The sequence below is a fragment of the Girardinichthys multiradiatus genome, chromosome 23 (assembly GCF_021462225.1).
Source record: "Girardinichthys multiradiatus isolate DD_20200921_A chromosome 23, DD_fGirMul_XY1, whole genome shotgun sequence".
Classification (NCBI taxonomy): domain Eukaryota; kingdom Metazoa; phylum Chordata; class Actinopteri; order Cyprinodontiformes; family Goodeidae; genus Girardinichthys; species Girardinichthys multiradiatus.
Window position 1 is genome coordinate 27,246,257 of NC_061815.1, and position 19,644 is coordinate 27,265,900.

Sequence of the window (19,644 nt, forward strand, 5' to 3'; positions counted from 1 at the left end):
AAAGAAGCAAACATTCATAAACAAAACTGTAATGGTTTGGTTTGTACCACAAACAGCTGCTTCCATATGGTGCCCCATTCTCTCAGTGTGGTGGTCACCTCTTTCACCAAGGGCATCTCAGCAGATGTCACAATTTCCTCATCTCTAACGTTGCACAAACAAAAAGACATTATGGACATTATGGACTTTGAACTTCTTTAACTGTAGGAGGTGGTCTTACAAATTCACTCACCCTCGTTTTTCAATGGTGACCTCTTTCAGATGGACAAAACATGAAGGGAACACTCCCTGGAGTGGAAAACATGTGTCAGGGATGGACAAGAAGGAAGTCAGTAAAAGATCGACAATCATGTTATTGTAAATTATGTCATTGTGATGCACAGTTTAAACACGATGTGGCCTCTTACCTTAAGGGATTTGTTTCTTGCCAGGTATCCTCTGTACCACCCTGAAAAACAGTCCAAATATCACCATAAGACTGCATGAGAAAAACAATGTATAAAGGATGTTTACAATGTAATAAAACAAAGGGATGAACGCAGGCATTCTACAGTGTTTTTTTGTGATAAGATATTTAAGAGTTCTGGTCATTTTACCCCTTTACCTTTTGATACATTTGTAGTTTTGACCTTTTGTACCCAACATTTTTGGGAACAAAATAGAGTCATATGCTGAGAAACGTTTTGTACCGACCTTGTGTCACTTAGTACTCATACTTCATACTAGCTTTGAAATAATTTATTTAGTCTTTTTATAATCTACAGTAAATACGGTAAATGTGGGTTTGTACTGTATTTCCAGTAAATAAGATCTACCAGCAGGAAGTCCCATCATAGTTTTGGTTTCATCAGGGGTAATAACCATATTTCATAGGACTCAACTGGCCCAAACAGGAATCCCAGCCATAATCAACTAAATGGGGTGTAATTTAGAGCTAGTATGCAATACAATTTAAAAACAGAACTAGTTTTAGAATTTTATGAATGTTTATGTTTATAATTCATAAAGATATTCTACTTTAAGAAAAATATATACAAAAGTATTTTGTGCAAGGGAATAAAATGGAAGTGGGAAACATCGAAATGGCAACTCATGAGTATGAAATGAGAGTATGAAATTTAAAAGGGGGGCGAACTGATCCGGAGCAGATATTTACTCAGAGTCATTTGTCTTTGAGCTTATGATTATGATGCAAAGCTTTGAAATGCTTATCTTCCTTTGACATTATTTTCCCGTATTGCCAGGTTTTGGACACTGTTTGTAAACTTAATCTGTAATAAATTTGTAATAAAATGCAATCTGTCATTGTTATCAGCTAACACTGAAATCTTGCTTCACATCTACTTAAGAAAATACATGACCAAGTGTTGTTCCCAACTTCTTTTAGTGTTTATATGATATAATCTGACAAAAGTATCTGTCTGTTGTAACTCTTCAAATTCTTTACATTATGATAACGTTTAACTTTAGTATTGTTGAGGAGCCTCTAAATGTAATGCAATAATAATAAAACATAATACTAGAAATGCTGACTGGTGTTTTTATCTGAAAAAAAAGTACTGTTTACATTCAAAAAGGGATCAAAATTACCCTCTGCATTATGGGCAGCTGCACCCTTAAAGGTCAGTGCACATCGGTAATTACTAATGTATAATGCTATATCTAGTAGTTTTTATTTATTAGCAAATTATCCCCACTCCTGTTTTTCTCATTCATATGTCAAATATGCTTTTCGGCACCATCTGTCCAACTGATGTGTTTCGGTATGTAAAGAAGTCAGAGTGTAAAATAACTTTGTTCATCATCATTCCTGGGCCAAATTGTGCATTCTTTTTAAACATTTATTGGTCCAAAATCAATCGTATTCTCATAGAATTCGGGAGTAAAATGTAAAAACTTCACATTTTAACCTGTTGCTGTTTTACCATGAAATTTAAATAACTAAAAGTAGCACCCATGCATTAGACCGTTATCATTTGCATCATAAATTATAGTATTAACTTTGACTAGTAAATAAAAACATCACTGCATAGGAGCATTATTATCACAACACTTACCATCACAGGCTTCCTGGATGTGGACCATGTCTCCTATTTCCAGGGACAGTTGCTTCTCTCCTCGGCTGACAAAATTCCACTTAACTAAAACATAAATAATTACTGCCATTAAAGGGTAATGTTTCACGATTACATGAAATAGCAAATTGCCCAAAAAGGAAACATTCACCTTTATTTCAGTTCATTTTATTTTATTTACATTGCACCAAATTCATAGCCAACGTTACCCAGGGGCACTTTAAAAGGAAAATAGATTCAGTTAATATAAAAGTATATAAATTCCACATTAGTCCAAATTCATGTCAGATCAGTCCTTTTCATAATACAACCCAAGCATATTGTCCAATGTCGATCCAATCCAGTCCAAATTATATTGCTATAAAATCTAATTCAGTTGATCATGCAATGCCAGTTGGTAAAAAATTATCCATCTAAAGAAACCCAACAAATTAGACTGGGCCATTCAAGATGTTCCTTTTCAAATTTTAGCACAGCCATAATTTTAGTTTCATGAATGAGACACTCTGGTCCATTGCTAACCTTATTGCAACAGTTGCCACATTCACTTTGAAGATAAACTGCAGCAGGAAATATTTAATTTGAAACAAGTGAATATTTTATATAGTTTTACAACTAAAAAAAGGTTAAAAAACGATACATAGCATATTCTGTTTGGAATAATAAGCCAAAATGTTGATGTTATCCATTACAAAAATTGATATCTTTTTATTTGATGATAAACATTTTTAAAATCTTTTGTTATTTTATTGCCATTTTGTTGGTATGGTTTTACTGTTAGGGGGGAAAAAGCTGCTTTACTGCTCTGTACAGTTTGAGAAACAGCCTAATGTGTGTTTTACGATATTAGGATGATGGAGGAAAAAGCAAACCGGGTAGCAGAGCATTAGTATTAGCTTCTCCCCCACAGAGAAAGACTTTAGGCTACAATTAAAACCTTTTAGCTTTGTGTTGTAACATGTGGTCAGTACATCTTAACATGAATGTTTGGTACACATTTCAGTTTTAAAGCTTTAAACTCATACAAACTTCCTTCCATCTGCCAGCACTTCCTGTGTTCTAGACTCACACAAGCTAAGAATATCAACTATTTTCTAACATACAGTAAATGTTGAAGCAATACTTGTTTCAAATAACTCTTTTCATCAGTCAATGCTCCTTTCATTATCAGTCTCGGGTTAAAAGGTGGACTACCGGGTTGGTAAAAGGTTTAACTCCTCCTAGGAAATAAATACGCAGCATATTTTATCAACTAATAACGCCATGTAATGGCAGCAAAAAGCTTTTCCGTTCCAGCAATTTCAGCCCAAATGAAAGATAAAAAATCTGTGTCCTTGACAAGTTTTTGGCAGCATTGCAAATCTAATAGAAACACACTGTGATAAGCTCCGCCATATTAAACCACACACCTTGTAAAGACTGTACTGAGGTTGTGCTAACAGTCTTGTGCGAAGCCAAACTCTAAGAACTTCTTTTAAAATTACATTTAGTTTTTTTCTGTTGGATCATGTCCCAGACAGTCTGAATTTTTACAAAGGACTGCCATTCTACTGCAAACCCCCTTGAGTTTCCTTGTGTCGAAGGTCAATGTTGTATAACATTTGAGCTTGACAAATCTGCAGGTTGGAGTTGAAGAGAATGTTCTCATCCTGAAGACCTCTGAAGATTTTTGCACCAGCAACACACAGGAATTTATGCATTTTTACTTCTTTTTCAAAGACTCTTCAATAAAACAGTAATTTAGGACAGCAAAATGTACTTTATCAGATTATGCATCCAGACACATAAGAAGGAACTAAAAATTGAGGACCTTTTTTTTTGACTTACCAACACCATACCGCTGTGTAGTAGTCCTTGTCCAAGGAGCCATGATTTCATGTAGTCTGCTCTACAATAGCCACTGTTACTAGTGTGTTTCTACTTCCTTTCCTTTTTTATCTCTCCTCTAAACTTCTCTCTTTTGCATTTTTTGTAGATTAACTGAAAGCAATAGGCCCTACCCCTTTTGCCTTTCTTCCTCTTCTGTCTCTTCTCGCTTCCTGCCTCTGAGCGGTTAAGAGGAAGTGGTAGAATACAACAAGGTGGAGTCACACCCAGGTTTATGCAGTGCCTCCAGATTGCTAATTTAGACAGACTGTAACATCATCAACTATTCAAAGTCCAACACAGTACATGTAAAAATGCAAAAGAGCATATTTAGTTCTGCTCAGTTCAATTCTGTTTATTTAAAAATAAAACCAATTCAAAACAATTGTGATCTCCAGGCATTTTACCCTACAAATAGATCCACCTTATATTCAGACACATAGCTAAATTGAAGTATACATACAAGCACAGTGCACATAAAAAAACATATCTTTATTCCCTCACTGTTTGGTATTAAAAATAAGCTAAACCCTTCCTATTATGGGCCACTTAGTGTTACAACAATTATTTCTATTTCCTAAATGCCAGAATAAAAGAATCTTTTTTATAAATGTTTTACAACTTTCTTTAAAATCAGAACCACATGCATACCTGTGAAGGCCTTTTAAGGCAAAAATCCATACTCCTTCCTTGTGTGGCATTCAGAATAAATTTGCCAAGATGTCAGGAAGAGAATTGTTGAGCAAATCTTGTTCATCATTCAGTAATATTTTCTAGATGCCTGAAGGTGACAAGTATCAACACAATGGGAATATCCAGTGATCATTGGGAGGGAGACAGGTTCTGGATTCCAGAGATGAACATGCTTTGGTATGAAATGTATGCATCAATCCCAGAACAAAAGCAAAAGGTTTTTCGAGACATGTCCTTTGGTCTGATAAAACTACGACTACGGTTCTGTTATAACCAGAGGAGCTGCCAGAGGAGCAGAAGAGGAAGGGAGCCCAAAAGGGTTTCTCCATGGAAAAACTAGAAGCAAGGCAGCAGACCACTGGAGCCCCGACATTGGACATCTAAGGAGGAATCTGGTTAATGCTGAGGAGAAACAACGAAAATAATTATTAGTACTTTGAGGAGTTATATACAGCAAGAATTAAGATCTTGATTACCAGCTCCTATTTAAGCTCCTCCTGATGAGCCAGGTGCAGCCTCCTTAGTGAGCTTCAGCTACAGAGACACATAAACACTAACCTGTACACAGTTCTGACAGGAGAAAAAAAGTTTAAAAGCAATGGTACTTTAAAGAAAGTAATAAAACTACTAAAAAGGGTATATTTAAGTGGGTTTAACCAAAATTGTTTAAATATCTAAGTACAGTAAAAACAACATCAGGTTCACCTTTCTAAGCAGTGGTGCCCATCAGAGAATTTAAGTGCACCCTTTCATCAAACATTTTGACAGGTGGGCGGGGCTTCCGGTGAGGGCGGGACTTCCGGTGGGGGCCATGTGGGCACCATGTGGTTGCCATGTGGGCAGGACGTCACGTGGTCAAGCAGGGAGGTGTGTCCAAGGGGCGTAACAGTGGATGCTGATTGGTTGTCGTCATTAGGGGCGATACCTTAAATGAGTCAATTAAAACACAGGGGTGTGTTTAAGAGTGTTACGGGGAAGGCCTTAAATGAGCCAATTAAAACACACAGGGGTGTGTTTAAGGGTGTATGTTTTTTCAGGCGTTAATACATCTAAAAAACAAAAAAAAAGACATGCATCCTTTTGTATTTTAAAGGTATAATCAACTTAATGTTGACCTATCACATGAAATCCTAATAAATGAACTGTGTAACCTGACAGAATTGTAAGTTCATTTTGCTTTACAGCAGGACCTATTTGTTGAATATATGAGCCAGTCTAAATCAGTTCAAAATAGAAAAGACCTAAAAAGTAAATAAAAAAATTGTGCTTCACTACATCGATGGAACGAGAAAAACCTTCAGCTTCTGCCTCAACATACTGGAAAAGCAGCTGAAATAGGTAAGACGAATATGAGATTAACAGAAAAAAAAAGAACTTCAGTATACTGTTTCCAAGTTACAAATTGACTCTAGCAATGATGTGTTTGTTTTTGAATCATGAGAGACTCCATTTTAGAAAAAAGGAATGATAATTTTAGTTACCTGTAGCTTTTCTAAAACATTTACTTTTTCATCTTAGAGTAAAAGGTTATTCGGGGGGGGGGGGGGGGGGGGGGGGGGGGGTTACATTAGGTCTGTTCCTTAGATAACCATGTCACCTTTGAACTCAAGAAAGGGTTTTGGTCTTAAAAACATAGTCATGTTCTGGTATAAATACTGTGAGTAAATGTTGTCCAGGGGCTCTGTTTCATTGGCTAACCTCAGTGTCAGGGTCTTCAAATGCTGAATGTCTTTGAACCATAACACTTGTTACATTGAAAATACCAGTACTGACAAGAAAAAATGTCGGTAAATATTTCAGGAAACCCGGAAATTGCGGAATCTACTTCTGATAATTCACAAAAGCACAATGACATCTTTAAACGTAAGTAAGTAAGTAAGTATTCATTTTTAAGAAATCATTAAATGCATGTGAATGTTCTCTAATTTTGTTTATATATATTGTTTATATATATATATATATATATATATATATATATATATATATATATATTTGTTTCTTTGTCATAGAACCCACCGCTGATGACCTTGATAATTTCATCTTGACACAATCAGATTATGGTAAATAAATGTTAAATGCAATAAAATATATATATATATATATATATATATATATATTATAGTTAACCCTTGACAATGTTTCAATTTATAGATTTGATGAGAGAGGTAAACCCGAATGATCAAGTTGGAGGGTTCAGTGGCTGGAATCGACAGTCAAAATTGAGAAGGCGAATTATTTCCAAACAAGAGAAACCCCCAACAACAACTGAACTTTCTTTTAACACAGAAATTAAAACTGATTCTTTGAATACTCCCCCGTCAATTATCATCATTTCCCCTGAAGACACACCGGATAAGTTACCAGCACCACCAGAAAGTAAGTAAGTCCTAAGAACTATCTATTTTTCTTTGAGAGTGAATGTATTTTAAACCTCAGATAAAAACTGTTTACAGATTCGACTGAGAGCTCTTCCTCCTCAAACCTTAGCCATTCCATCACCTCTGGACTACAGACGTAGCAGTAAAACATTCTCCAGCGCGTCCATTCAATGGCTCGGCTGGATTGCAGACAGTAGAGCCATATTTATCGAGCATGCATTAAATAGGGGTGAAAAGAAAATCGGGCCATATTCAGTGGATGGGTATGCAGAGATTAACGGTGTCAAAGTTGCGTTTGAATTTTACGGCTGTTTTTTCCACGGCTGTAAAAAGTGTTACATGCCTCATGACAAGTGTCCGTTGAGAGGGGTCGCATTTGAACAGTTTTACGCAGCCACTGTTGAGAGAAGCAAGGTGTTACAAACTGTGTACGGCCTTCGTCTCGAAGTCATATGGGAGCATGAGTGGATTGAAATGAAAAAATCAGACCCAGGGGTGATCAGCTTTCTTGAGAAAGTTAATGCACCCGAACCGCTATCCCCCCGGGATGCGCTGTATGGTGGACGCACCTGTCCTATGAAGTTGAGGTACACAGCGGAACCGGATGAAACTGTACACAATGTGGATTACACATCTCTGTACCCTTATGTAAACGCCAACTGCGTTTTTCCCCTCAGACACCCCACCATCATTTACAAAGATTTTGATGACCCCAGCAGCTACTTCGGTATAATCAAAGCTGTGGTCTACCCACCACATTGTGCTTTTGTGAATTATCAGAAGTAGATTCCGCAATTTCCGGGTTTCCTGAAATATTTACCGACATTTTTTCTTGTCAGTACTGGTATTTTCAATGTAACAAGTGTTATGGTTCAAAGACATTCAGCATTTGAAGACCCTGACACTGAGGTTAGCCTGTCCTATGAAGTTGAGGTACACAGCGGAACCGGATGAAACTGTACACTATGTGGATTACACATCTCTGTACCCTTATGTAAACGCCAACTGCGTTTTTCCCCTCAGACACCCCACCATCATTTACAAAGATTTTGATGACCCCAGCAGCTACTTCGGTATAATCAAAGCTGTGGTCTACCCACCACGTAACCTGTTGTTCCCTGTTTTACCTTACAGAACATCCCAAGGTAAACTTGTGTTCACTCTCTGCCGCACATGCGCTGAATTAAATTACCAGTCAGGTCCTTGCACGCATAATGATCAGGACAGAGCTCTGACGGGAGTTTGGGCGAGTGTAGAACTCTGTAAAGCGTTGGAGTGTAGTTATCGTCTTGCTAAAATCACAGAGGTGTGGCATTTTGAAAAGAGAAGTGATACAATTTTTAAAGGTTACATTCATTGCTTTTTAAAGGGTAAGCAGGAGGCTTCAGGCTATCCATCTGAAGCAGTGGATCAGGAGAGCAAGTCAAAGTATATAAGCGACTACAAACTGGGCATCCAATCAGACCCTGAGAAAATCGAGATGAATCCTGCCAAAAGGCAGGTTGCAAAATTGTGTTTAAACAGTTTTTGGGGGAAATTTGCGCAAAGAAGTGATCTGTCTCAGACCACAGTCATCACTAACCCTGAAGACTTTTTCAGCTTCATGTTCTCGAGTAAATACAGGGTTAACTATTTTCATTTTTTCAACCCTGAAATGTGTGTAGTGCAGTGGAACTACAGCAAACGTGTCATATATCCACCAAGTAAGACAAATAATGTGTTTATAGCAGCATTCACCACCGCTTATGCACGTTTAAAACTTCTCAGCAGCATGGAGAAGTTACAGGACAGATTGATTTATATTGACACGGACAGTTTGATTTATGTGACAAAAAGTGGTGAAACTCCTCTGGAATTGGGGAATTATCTGGGTGATCTTACTGACGAGTTAGATGGTGACAGCATTTCGGAGTTTGCATCGACAGGACCCAAGAGTTATGCATACCAAACTAAAAACCGTAAAAAGGTAGTGATACGTGCTAAAGGCATCACTCAGACGCATGAATGCAGCGAGAGGGTCAATTTTGACAGCATCAAAGGGCTGGTCGAGGGCTACTTACAGAAGTCAGGTGAGAGTTTCATTGAAATTCCTCAGCACACGATCAGGAGGGATAAAAAGAGATTCCACTTGACAAACGCAACATTTCTTAAAAGGTTTCGACTGGTGTATGATAAGAGACGTCTTTTTTCTGACGGGACAACTCTGCCTTTCGGTTATTAGAGCTTAAGAAGAAGAAGAAATAAAATAAAAAGTCACATGGATTTACAGGAGATTGATTTTGATCCTAGATTTAGAGCACCGTTCTCATGTATGATTGTTGGACCCAGCGGCTGCGGGAAAACTTTCTTTGTAAAAAGTATTTTGCAAAATTGTAATCATGTCATGGATGTTGTTCCAGAAAATATTGTATGGATTTACACATCTTTTCAACCCATGTATGCTGAATTGCAGAAGATGAATAAAAATATTACCTTTGTGGAAGGATTGCCTCATTCTTTTGAAGATGAAAACCTGTTTCCTCCTGATCAGAATCATCTGATTATTCTAGACGATGTTATTGCTCAAGCCTCAGATGATGAAAACGTGACGAAACTGGGTAAAGAACTTCATCACGTTTTCATCATCTGAGGCTTCCGGTTCCGCTGTGTACCTCAACTTCATAGGACAGGTGCGTCCACCATACAGCGCATCCCGGGGGGATAGCGGTTCGGGTGCATTAACTTTCTCAAGAAAGCTGATCACCCCTGGGTCTGATTTTTTCATTTCAATCCACTCATGCTCCCATATGACTTCGAGACGAAGGCCGTACACAGTTTGTAACACCTTGCTTCTCTCAACAGTGGCTGCGTAAAACTGTTCAAATGCGACCCCTCTCAACGGACACTTGTCATGAGGCATGTAACACTTTTTACAGCCGTGGAAAAAACTGCCGTAAAATTCAAACGCAACTTTGACACCGTTAATCTCTGCATACCCATCCACTGAATATGGCCCGATTTTCTTTTCACCCCTATTTAATGCATGCTCGATAAATATGGCTCTACTGTCTGCAATCCAGCCGAGCCATTGAATGAACGCGCTGGAGAATGTTTTACTGCTACGTCTGTAGTCCAGAGGTGATGGAATGGCTAAGGTTTGAGGAGGAAGAGCTCTCAGTCGAATCTGTAAACAGTTTTTATCTGAGGTTTAAAATACATTCACTCTCAAAGAAAAATAGATAGTTCTTAGGACTTACTTACTTTCTGGTGGTGCTGGTAACTTATCCGGTGTGTCTTCAGGGGAAATGATGATAATTGACGGGGGAGTATTCAAAGAATCAGTTTTAATTTCTGTGTTAAAAGAAAGTTCAGTTGTTGTTGGGGGTTTCTCTTGTTTGGAAATAATTCGCCTTCTCAATTTTGACTGTCGATTCCAGCCACTGAACCCTCCAACTTGATCATTCGGGTTTACCTCTCTCATCAAATCTATAAATTGAAACATTGTCAAGGGTTAACTATAATATATATATATATATATATATATATATATATATTTTATTGCATTTAACATTTATTTACCATAATCTGATTGTGCCCCCGGACAACATTTACTCACAGTATTTATACCAGAACACGACAGTGTTATCTCAACTGCAAAGACTATGTTTTTAAGACCAAAACCCTTTCTTGAGTTCAAAGGTGACATGGTTATCTAAGGAACAGACCTAATGTAACCCCCCCCCCCCCCCCCCCCCCCCCCCCCCCGAATAACCTTTTTTCTCTAAGATGAAAAAGTAAATGTTTTAGAAAAGCTACAGGTAACTAAAATTATCATTCCTTTTTTCTAAAATGGAGTCTCTCATGATTCAAAAACAAACACATCATTGCTAGAGTCAATTTGTAACTTGGAAACAGTATACTGAAGTTCTTTTTTTTTCTGTTAATCTCATATTCGTCTTACCTATTTCAGCTGCTTTTCCAGTATGTTGAGGCAGAAGCTGAAGGTTTTTCTCGTTCCATCGATGTAGTGAAGCACAATTTTTTTATTTACTTTTTAGGTCTTTTCTATTTTGAACTGATTTAGACTGGCTCATATATTCAACAAATAGGTCCTGCTGTAAAGCAAAATGAACTTACAATTCTGTCAGGTTACACAGTTCATTTATTAGGATTTCATGTGATAGGTCAACATTAAGTTGATTATACCTTTAAAATATAAAAGGATGCATGTCTTTTTTTTTTTTTTTTTTAGATGTATTAACGCCTGAAAAAACATACAGATTATTAATAACACCCTTAAACACACCCCTGTGTGTTTTAATTGGCTCATTTAAGGCCTTCCCCGTAACACCCTTAAACACACCCCTGTGTTTTAATTGACTCATTTAAGGTATCGCCCCTAATGACGACAAGCAATCAGCATCCACTGTTACGCCCCTTGGACACACCCCCTGCTTGACCACGTGACCTCCTGTCCACATGGCAACCACATGGCGCCCACATGGCCCCCACCGGAAGTCCCGCCCTCACCGGAAGTCCCGCCCACCTGTCAAAATGTTTGATGAAAGGGTGCACTTAAATTCTCTCCCATCGGCACCACGCTGTCTTCATTTAGGATTTATGTGTGAAGATGTCTCTTCAACAAGAGGAACATTTCTGATGCATTGGGCTTCTCTGTACTGTACTGGTGTGGTTGTTCTTGGTTGTTCTTTGCCAAGCAGTGCGCAGCGATGATTAGGATGTGGCTTCACTTTGGTGTAGGGTCTAGCCGGCCTGCTAGAAGCAGCGGGGTATGCAGTGCAGGAGTCTGTCCAGCTGGCATGCTGGGGTGCCTCCGGAGCAGCGAGTGGGGGGATTGGGCTGATCGGGACACTGGGCTGGAGGGTGGTGTGGAGGAGTTGCAGCGTGTGGGGTTGTGTCCTCATTTTGGATGCATGGTTGTGGGCATTTGGATCAGCTGAGCGGTGACGGTGAGCTAAGCTGGCTGGTGTTTCTCCCTGGGCTGTCGATGCAGTGGCGGTGATGTGGTGTGTTTGTGTGGTTGCGGGGGCATGGTGGAGGTCGCCAACCTCAGGTGCATTTTGCTGACCAAGGACCTCTTGCCAGATGAGTTTGACCTATCTTTGTGTGGGGTTGGGGGGTCAATTGTGAGTACAGTCCTCGGTGGTGTCTGCTCTGTTGCGCTTGTGGGCAGATGCCACAGAGTTGCACGGGCACTTGCCTTGCCGTTGCGGAACACTGTGTGGTGGAGGGCAGGATGCTGTGGGGTGCTTGGAGTGGGGACGTGTCTGGAGCTTGCGCTGTGTGGATGTGTCTTCATCGGTTTTTCGGGGGTGGAGCTCATCTGTGGGAGTGTGCCCCTGTGGAGAGGGGATTCATGACGTTTGGGTTCGGGGGCATGTGTTCGATATCTGTGTCCTGGTTGGGAGTACCCCTGTGGGGAAATACATGTTGGGGTTTATGAGGGGTTGGGGGCTCATGGAGTTGAGATTGAAATTCATTGGGGGTTAGGGACTGTTTCGTCTTCTGACGGCTTTGGTTGGCGGGCCTATTTGGACCAGGTAGACCCCTCTGTTATACCTGGGTGTATAGAGTATATATGGGGAGTGTGAGTGAGTGTATGATGTCCATTGTTGTGTGTCCTGACATTGAATGTGAGGATGTGACGCAGGTCCCTGGGGCCGATGCACTGTGACTGCTGGGTGATTCCCCTGGGGCTCTCCTCTGCTCTTCTCTAGGGGATTGCGGTAGTCCTATGGGTGGTCCTCCTGGGGTTCCCGTGTTCTGGTGGCCTTTGGATGTCTGTGGTTCAGATCTCCTGCATGTCTGTCTCGGGTCCAGGGGGCAGTTCTGTGGCTCCTCACACTCTCTATTGCATATTTTTATGGAGAAACCTTAAATGCACAAGTGTGCTCACACTTACACCCACAGGTGTTTTGATTCAGGTGTTAACAGATACACAGATGTTCATATGTTGAACCGCAGTTACCACCAAATACATCTTGCATTCAGTAGTACCGTGCACTTTTCGGTAAAATTGCTGTTGCTTGAACATTGATGTTTCTGCAGGTGCAGAACCTGTCTCCTAGTATCTTGTATTCTGTTCATCCTTCTTTCTCCCCTCTATTCTTTTCTCTTTTTCTCCCTTTTTCCTTTTTGCCTGATGTCTCTCTCTTTCTTTCTTCTTTTTTTTTTTTTCTTTTCCACCTTCATGTCCATTGCATCTGAAATGGTCCCAAAGCAGTTTTTAATAATGTTATACATAAATATCATATATCATGGCATATATATGGCATATACATATATCAAGCGGAGCATTATAGCATTAGCTGTAATACTCCACTTGTGAAAGTAAATTTGTTGGCCTTCTTCTTGGCACACAACAATTCTGAGTGCACCTTTACCAGACAGCACATGTTAAAAAAAGTGTGCCCTCATCTAAAATGTATATTTTTCCTGAACCCATTCAGGTCATATTACCATGGTAACCATCCTATTCAGAGAGCATCCTTGATGGTATAGATAACACCTTTTGAAAATATGACTGTTTATATTTAACTTATCATGGACATCACTTTTTGATTTAATTAAACTTGCCCAGAATGATAACCATTACCCTTTTTTATATAGAGCAACCATTCGAATCCAAACATAATTTTTAATAGAAAAAACATGTTTTAGTTCCTAGAAAAATCTTGTTCTGCATAGAACCCAGGTACTTGTATGATATAAAAAGAAGAGCAGGTATTTTAAAACAGCTTGGAGCTAACAATTTATTCATCCTTCTGCTTGGGGCTTATACTGAAAAGAGAGCAAAAAAATTAAAGTAAACTCAAACATTATCTACGCCCTTTAATGATGGAGCCATCAATCCTTTTTTTGACTTATTACATTTTTTAAAAAGTACACTGCCTTGTAAATGTCTTTACATTAATTGGACTTTGTGACATTTTGTGATGTTAAAACCTCAAACATTAATGTATTTTATTGGGATTTAATGAGGCAGACCAATGCAAAGTTGTACAGAACTGTGAAGTGGAAAAAACATGCATGTTTTAAAAACCTTTTTAACAAATAAAATTCCAAAAATGCATGTGGCATGCATTAGAATGAAGCACTGTGACAGTTGTGGCATTAATTATCCTTTGGTGACCATTTCTTTCTGTGGCCTACACCACCCCAATGCGGCCAAATCCATACTCACCTAATGAAACCCATTTTGCAAAAAACGAACATTTGGTTACACATCCACAAATTAAAAAAAAGATGAATCTGCTCAATGTTAGTCTTGTGCTTTAAAATAAAATTGTATAGATAATCAAGTCCATGTCTCAATCTACAGTAGTATTTAACTTTGCATAAAGAGTTTTAAAAACAGAATTAAGTTTTATAAAGGCTTGTGAAACCCTTAAACCAATTTAAAGGTTATGATCAGTGTAGACTAACGCATTTCAGGGATGACCAGTATAAGTATTTTAGATTCTAAACCAGAAATGATCAAATGCTGTCCAAAGTCCTTAAAAGCATCAATAACAATACAATCCATTCAATATGGACAGAATTTGAAGCTGCAATCAAATACCATATTCAGTGGCCACCTGTGGTGTAGAACCATATCCCTTACATGCCTTATTGACTGCAGACACAAACAAGCAAAAAAATCATATGTTATAGTATCAGAAGTGAGAGATTATTACATTTTTTTCTTGGCTTGTGCATTACCAAGTCAATGGCTTCCTGGGCAGTTTGCTACACTGCACACATAAGAAAACCTCCACTGAGGAAAATCTGCTTACAAAACAGCTATTATTCATGCACTCCACAAATCTCACCTTTATGGAAGAGTAGTAAGTCCTGTTTGCAGTTTGCCACAAGCCTTGTAGGGGGCACATGTGAAAACAAAAGCTCTGGATAAAACTAAATTTAAATTTTGTTGTGGTATTTCCAACAGGATGTGTTTGGTAGAGAGCTAAAACTGAACACCCTAAACACACCATCCCCAACATAAAGGGACAGGGATGCTGGTAAGAGTTAATGGCAAAATAAAGGGAGCTAAATACAAGAAGATCCTGGTAAAACAATTTTTGGAGGCTACGAAAGCCTTGAGACCGAGTCAGAGAAACTCTAACAGGACAATCATCCTTAAATACAGCTACAATTAAATGGTTCTGATCTGTTTATGCTTTAGTATGGCACATTCAAAGTCCAGGTCTTAATCCAATTGAGAATTTGTGGAAACACTTGAAAGTTGATGTCCACAAATGGTCTGCATCCAATCTGACTGGTCTTAAGCCATATACGCCAAAAGACTTGCATCTGTAACTGCAGGGAAAGTTGTTTCTGTGCAAAATAGAAATTCAGGCCATATTTTTCCAGATTATCTTTTTTTAAATTAAAAAAAAAAAAAAAAAAAACATGTACAATTTTCTTTTCCACTTCAGTGTTAGTCATTACTGTATGTTTGTGTATTGCATAAAATATATGTAAACTACACTGAGGTTTGTGGCTGTGATGTGGAAAAATTGGGTGAGAATACTTTAGCAAGGCTCTGAAATGGAAAGTGAGTAAGATTTGCTGTTCTATCAACTCTTCTGGGACCACATTTAATCATTTTCGCAAATCAATAGCTCCTATCTATTCTTTGTTTCTTACTTCAATTTTGTTATATCTTCTATCCTTTTCCTCTTACTTTTTATGCTTTCTTGTTGTCTTTATTCACATCACAGCCAATGAACATCTCCAGAAGATGCCACAGGCTAACTCATGGTTATATGTGTCTGTCATAGTTGTGAATATTCAAAGGTGCTCCTGTTGTCACACATATCAAATTACTATGGATTCGACAGTCTGAAAGACAAAAATTATATCAATAGACGTTACACTCTAACTGCGACAGAATTTCTGGTGAAGGTGAGGAGGAAACCTGGTAGATGTAGGGAAACATCTGAGCTTTTCGAGATAAAGAAAAGTGAGATAAAGAGAGATAGGTTCTCTCACAGGGTTTTGTAGTAGAACAAAACTATCCATCCATTTTATATACCCGCTTCTTCCATATAGGGTCGCGGGAGACAAACAACACAGGACAAACAACCATGCAAGCACCATTCACACCTCAGGGCAATTTAGACTGACCAATTAACCTAACTGTCATGTTTTTGGACTGTGGGAGGAACCCAGAGAACCCATGCATGCACGGGAAAACAAGCAAACTCCATGCAGAAAGACCCCCGCCCGGCAGTCAAACTTGCTGCAAAGCAACAGTGCTAGCAACTGTGCCACCGTGCCGCCCACAATGACCCACATTGAGCATTGCAGATGGAGTCTCAATAAGCAGGGAAAAAGAAACACTTCCAGATTTTGGCTAAGATGGACTGATGTAACGATAAAGACATAAAGAGAGGCAGGTGACACATAAAGAAAAAGAATAATTAACTTAAGATTAGAACAAGACCATGGACAGAATGGGTTTGGATCAAACCAGATGTTCTATTTCTGGTTTGATCCACTCTGGTAAAATGGTAAATGAACTGAAGTTATATAGCACCTTTCCAGTCATACTGACCACTCAAAGCGCTTTACACTAGAGCCATGTTCACCCAGATAAACTCAGTAACCCGCACACATTCATACAATACACAGATCGGTAGGCAATTTAAGGTTAAATTCCTTGCCCAGGGGCACATTGACATGTGAGGAAGCTGGAATCAAACACACAACTTTCAGATTGGAAGGCAACTACTCTTCTCACTGAGCCACAGTTGCCTGGTAGAGTGATAAGAGAGAGAAAATATGGACAAATGCAATAAAAAGAGAAATGATAATGACTTTGCCTTGATCTCAGAAGATGAATTGTAACAGGAAAGAAAAGGAGAAAGGGGTCACCTCACGACAGTGACCTAAGCACATGAAAAATAGATAGAAAGGCTGAGGAAATGGAAGGTTGAGCTAAAGAACCTTGCTATTGATAACATCACTCCTTTGGAACTGTGACTGATTCTCAGAGATTTAACCAAAATCCTTTAAGATTCATTGAGTTTACATAGCAGATGTATGTGTGTGTTATAAGACATGAGGTGAAGAAAGAATGTCTAATGTCAAACTCACAGACCCCTTCACCAGCATTTCCATTAGGGCTTGAAAGTAGCAGGTTGCTTGAATTAAAAGGTGATATTAAGAAGAACATATTATCAAGGGGAACCTGCTAAATTCCTGTAGCTTTCACAAGCAGATTTGAAGAAATGACAAGAGAATGAAGAAGCTTTCTAAATCCTAACTGAAGCAAATTAGCCTAAAGAGCTGTGTAAAGGAAGAACAATAGAGAAGACTCAATGAAAGTTAAAGAGAGAGAGAGTTATTCTAGAAACCTTCCTCGCTCTTTTCTCCTTTCTCTCTCTCTCACTCTTTCAAGCCCTCATTACACACACTCCTCATGAGTCACACTGTGGTTCTCTCTGAGAGAGCAGCTGAGAAGCAGGAGTATCAGCACAGTCAGAGGGGAGCAGCCCCGAGGTGAGTTCAGACATTCATGTTTGCAGAAAATATTTGTTTTTTTTTTTTACATATAATGTGTATTTAAACTTAAATGACCTAGTGGGGGAAAGGAAGTGACATGCTTTTCTGATTTTCAACTTTTCCTTTTTTGTGCAAATGCATAGGTAAGCTTTTTCAGTATTTTCTTAGCTAATTCCTAGTAATGTATTTCAATGATTTCACATCTTATTCTATTTAATATCAGTAAATGTCTGTTTTATTATTTACTTAAATGCTTCCAAGATAATGAACATTTAAATTTATTGTTATTTCACTTGTTATGAGATTTAGGAGCCTTTCTACATTGTTGATTTAGAATGATTTGAATTCAAATGTAGATGCAGACAAACATCAGTTTAGAGAAGCAGAATCTGTGGTAAGTTTTATGTGTCCTAGCTCAGGAATACTCTGACCACATTAGAACTACTTATTTTTTCTTTTAACAGATCAGCTCACACAAAGGTATATGGTTTATAAGAGAAAATACCAATGAATTCAGATTCACACATTTTCATTTGTGAGGCTGGTGTGAAAATGCAAAATTTTTAATCAGGATTGTCTGTTTTATAATTTTGCTTTATTGTAATGATTTTATTTCTCTACTTTTTGTTTGCTACTTTGGGTTACATTTTTGCTTTAAAAGTGTTATATGTACGAGTTTGAAATAAAATTAAAGCTGGATATAGACATTTAATGAAGCTCCTGTAGGAAAAAATACAGGTCGTCTACTTGTTAGTAGATGGTTTGAATTTAACCTCTCCTCTAGACTTGTCCGTTCAAAAATCGTATCCATAGAAGCACAATGTCTTGCAGGCAAAGAAGACAGGTAGATGAACAAAGAGAAAGACTGAGCAAATATAAACATTGGGGATACTAGGAAAAGTGAGAACCTAAAGCAAACCTTTTTCTTCAAAATTAATAATGGTAATTTTAAATGGTTTGTTAATTTCTAGCTGCAAATGTTTTGGAGCCATTAAATAAGAAAGTTAGTTGAATAAGACATTCTTAATCAGACCTTGGAATAAGAATTTAAGTCAGATTTAATTATGCCTAATTTTCAACATCTTACTGAAAGCAAACATAAAAACAAACCAGATTCACAGCAAACCTTAGTCTGTTCCCACGTTAGACTATTCAGGCTTCACTTTTCTTTTTTAAACATATTAGTTGCCTTCTTAAGTTTCAGTTCAGAAACAAGGTTTGGGAAAATATCAGGTTGAGGGTTTGAATATCCTCTGTGGCCATTTTAACTTTGTAAGGAAACACCTTTCCACCTTTAATATTCTTTTCTCTGTAATAAACATCTATAGCGTAGCAATATTAATGTACTTCTATGTATACTATAAATACATATTTAAAAAAATGTCAACCAAAAGGGGAACCTTTAGCAGTCAATATCTGGACGAGCACTGATACTGTATGTGTCAATGTAAGAGAGAGAATGGGTTCTGTTAACCATTATGCTGCTGTTCCTTTTTTTGTTTTGAAGGACTGTCTGATTTAGAACTTTATTTTACAGACTTTTTGTTCAAATGGTCTGTATGAAAACTGATTGCAGTGAAGTTGTTGAAAACTAATTACATGTGGGAAAGTGGAGACTAAACCCCTCTTAGCAAGAAATGTGAATCTGCATAGTGGACCTGTTATATGTTGGGATCATGTGGTTTAGTCTTATGACACAGTCAGAGCATTAAATCGAGCTGAGCTCTTTAGAGGAAGCATCTCTTTAAAAAGATCTGCAAAAAAAAAAATGTAAATTCAAGATCTGACACTCCATGTATTTTTTTCCATTATTTTTTTTACCATTTTGTTGAAGCTTTCTGTACAGCTACATTGTTACAATAATAGAAGAGCATTGAGACTGAAACTGAGGCCAATCAATTATCCCTACCTGACCTGAACTCATTAGCGCACCTATGTGTGTCTAGGTGTGTGTGACAAATACGTGCTGTTAGTGTGCATTAATATTTCATTTGTTAGATCCCCTCTCTCGGTCTCTGATAAAACCTGAGTTGCTTCCAGAGGTCCCCTCCACTGGGTAGAACAAACAATGGTTACCAAGCAACCCACCATCCCAGACCTTTTCCCTACTATCTCTGTCCTTCTGTCTAGACCCAAACAAA

General features: G+C 38.3%; 1 protein-coding gene across 2 annotated transcripts in view; it reads right to left on the minus strand.

Annotated features, from left to right (window-relative positions):
• LOC124860244 (dedicator of cytokinesis protein 2-like) overlaps positions 1-4,075 on the minus strand; it is a 143,451-nt gene extending 139,376 nt beyond the window's left edge. Inside the window, exons 1-6 of one of the 2 annotated variants that reach the window (XM_047353368.1) lie at positions 3,903-4,045; positions 2,227-2,293; positions 2,058-2,141; positions 408-448; positions 233-288; positions 48-144 (exon numbers count right to left, since the gene is read on the minus strand). In XM_047353368.1, the coding sequence (XP_047209324.1) occupies positions 48-144; positions 233-288; positions 408-448; positions 2,058-2,085 (222 nt within the window). In that variant the 5' untranslated portion in view covers positions 2,086-2,141; positions 2,227-2,293; positions 3,903-4,045. Of the gene's footprint in view, positions 1-47; positions 145-232; positions 289-407; positions 449-2,057; positions 2,142-2,226; positions 2,294-3,902 lie in introns of both variants that reach the window. The other variant, XM_047353367.1, reaches the window with a different exon arrangement.
• Positions 4,076-19,644: the final 15,569 nt, after the last annotated feature.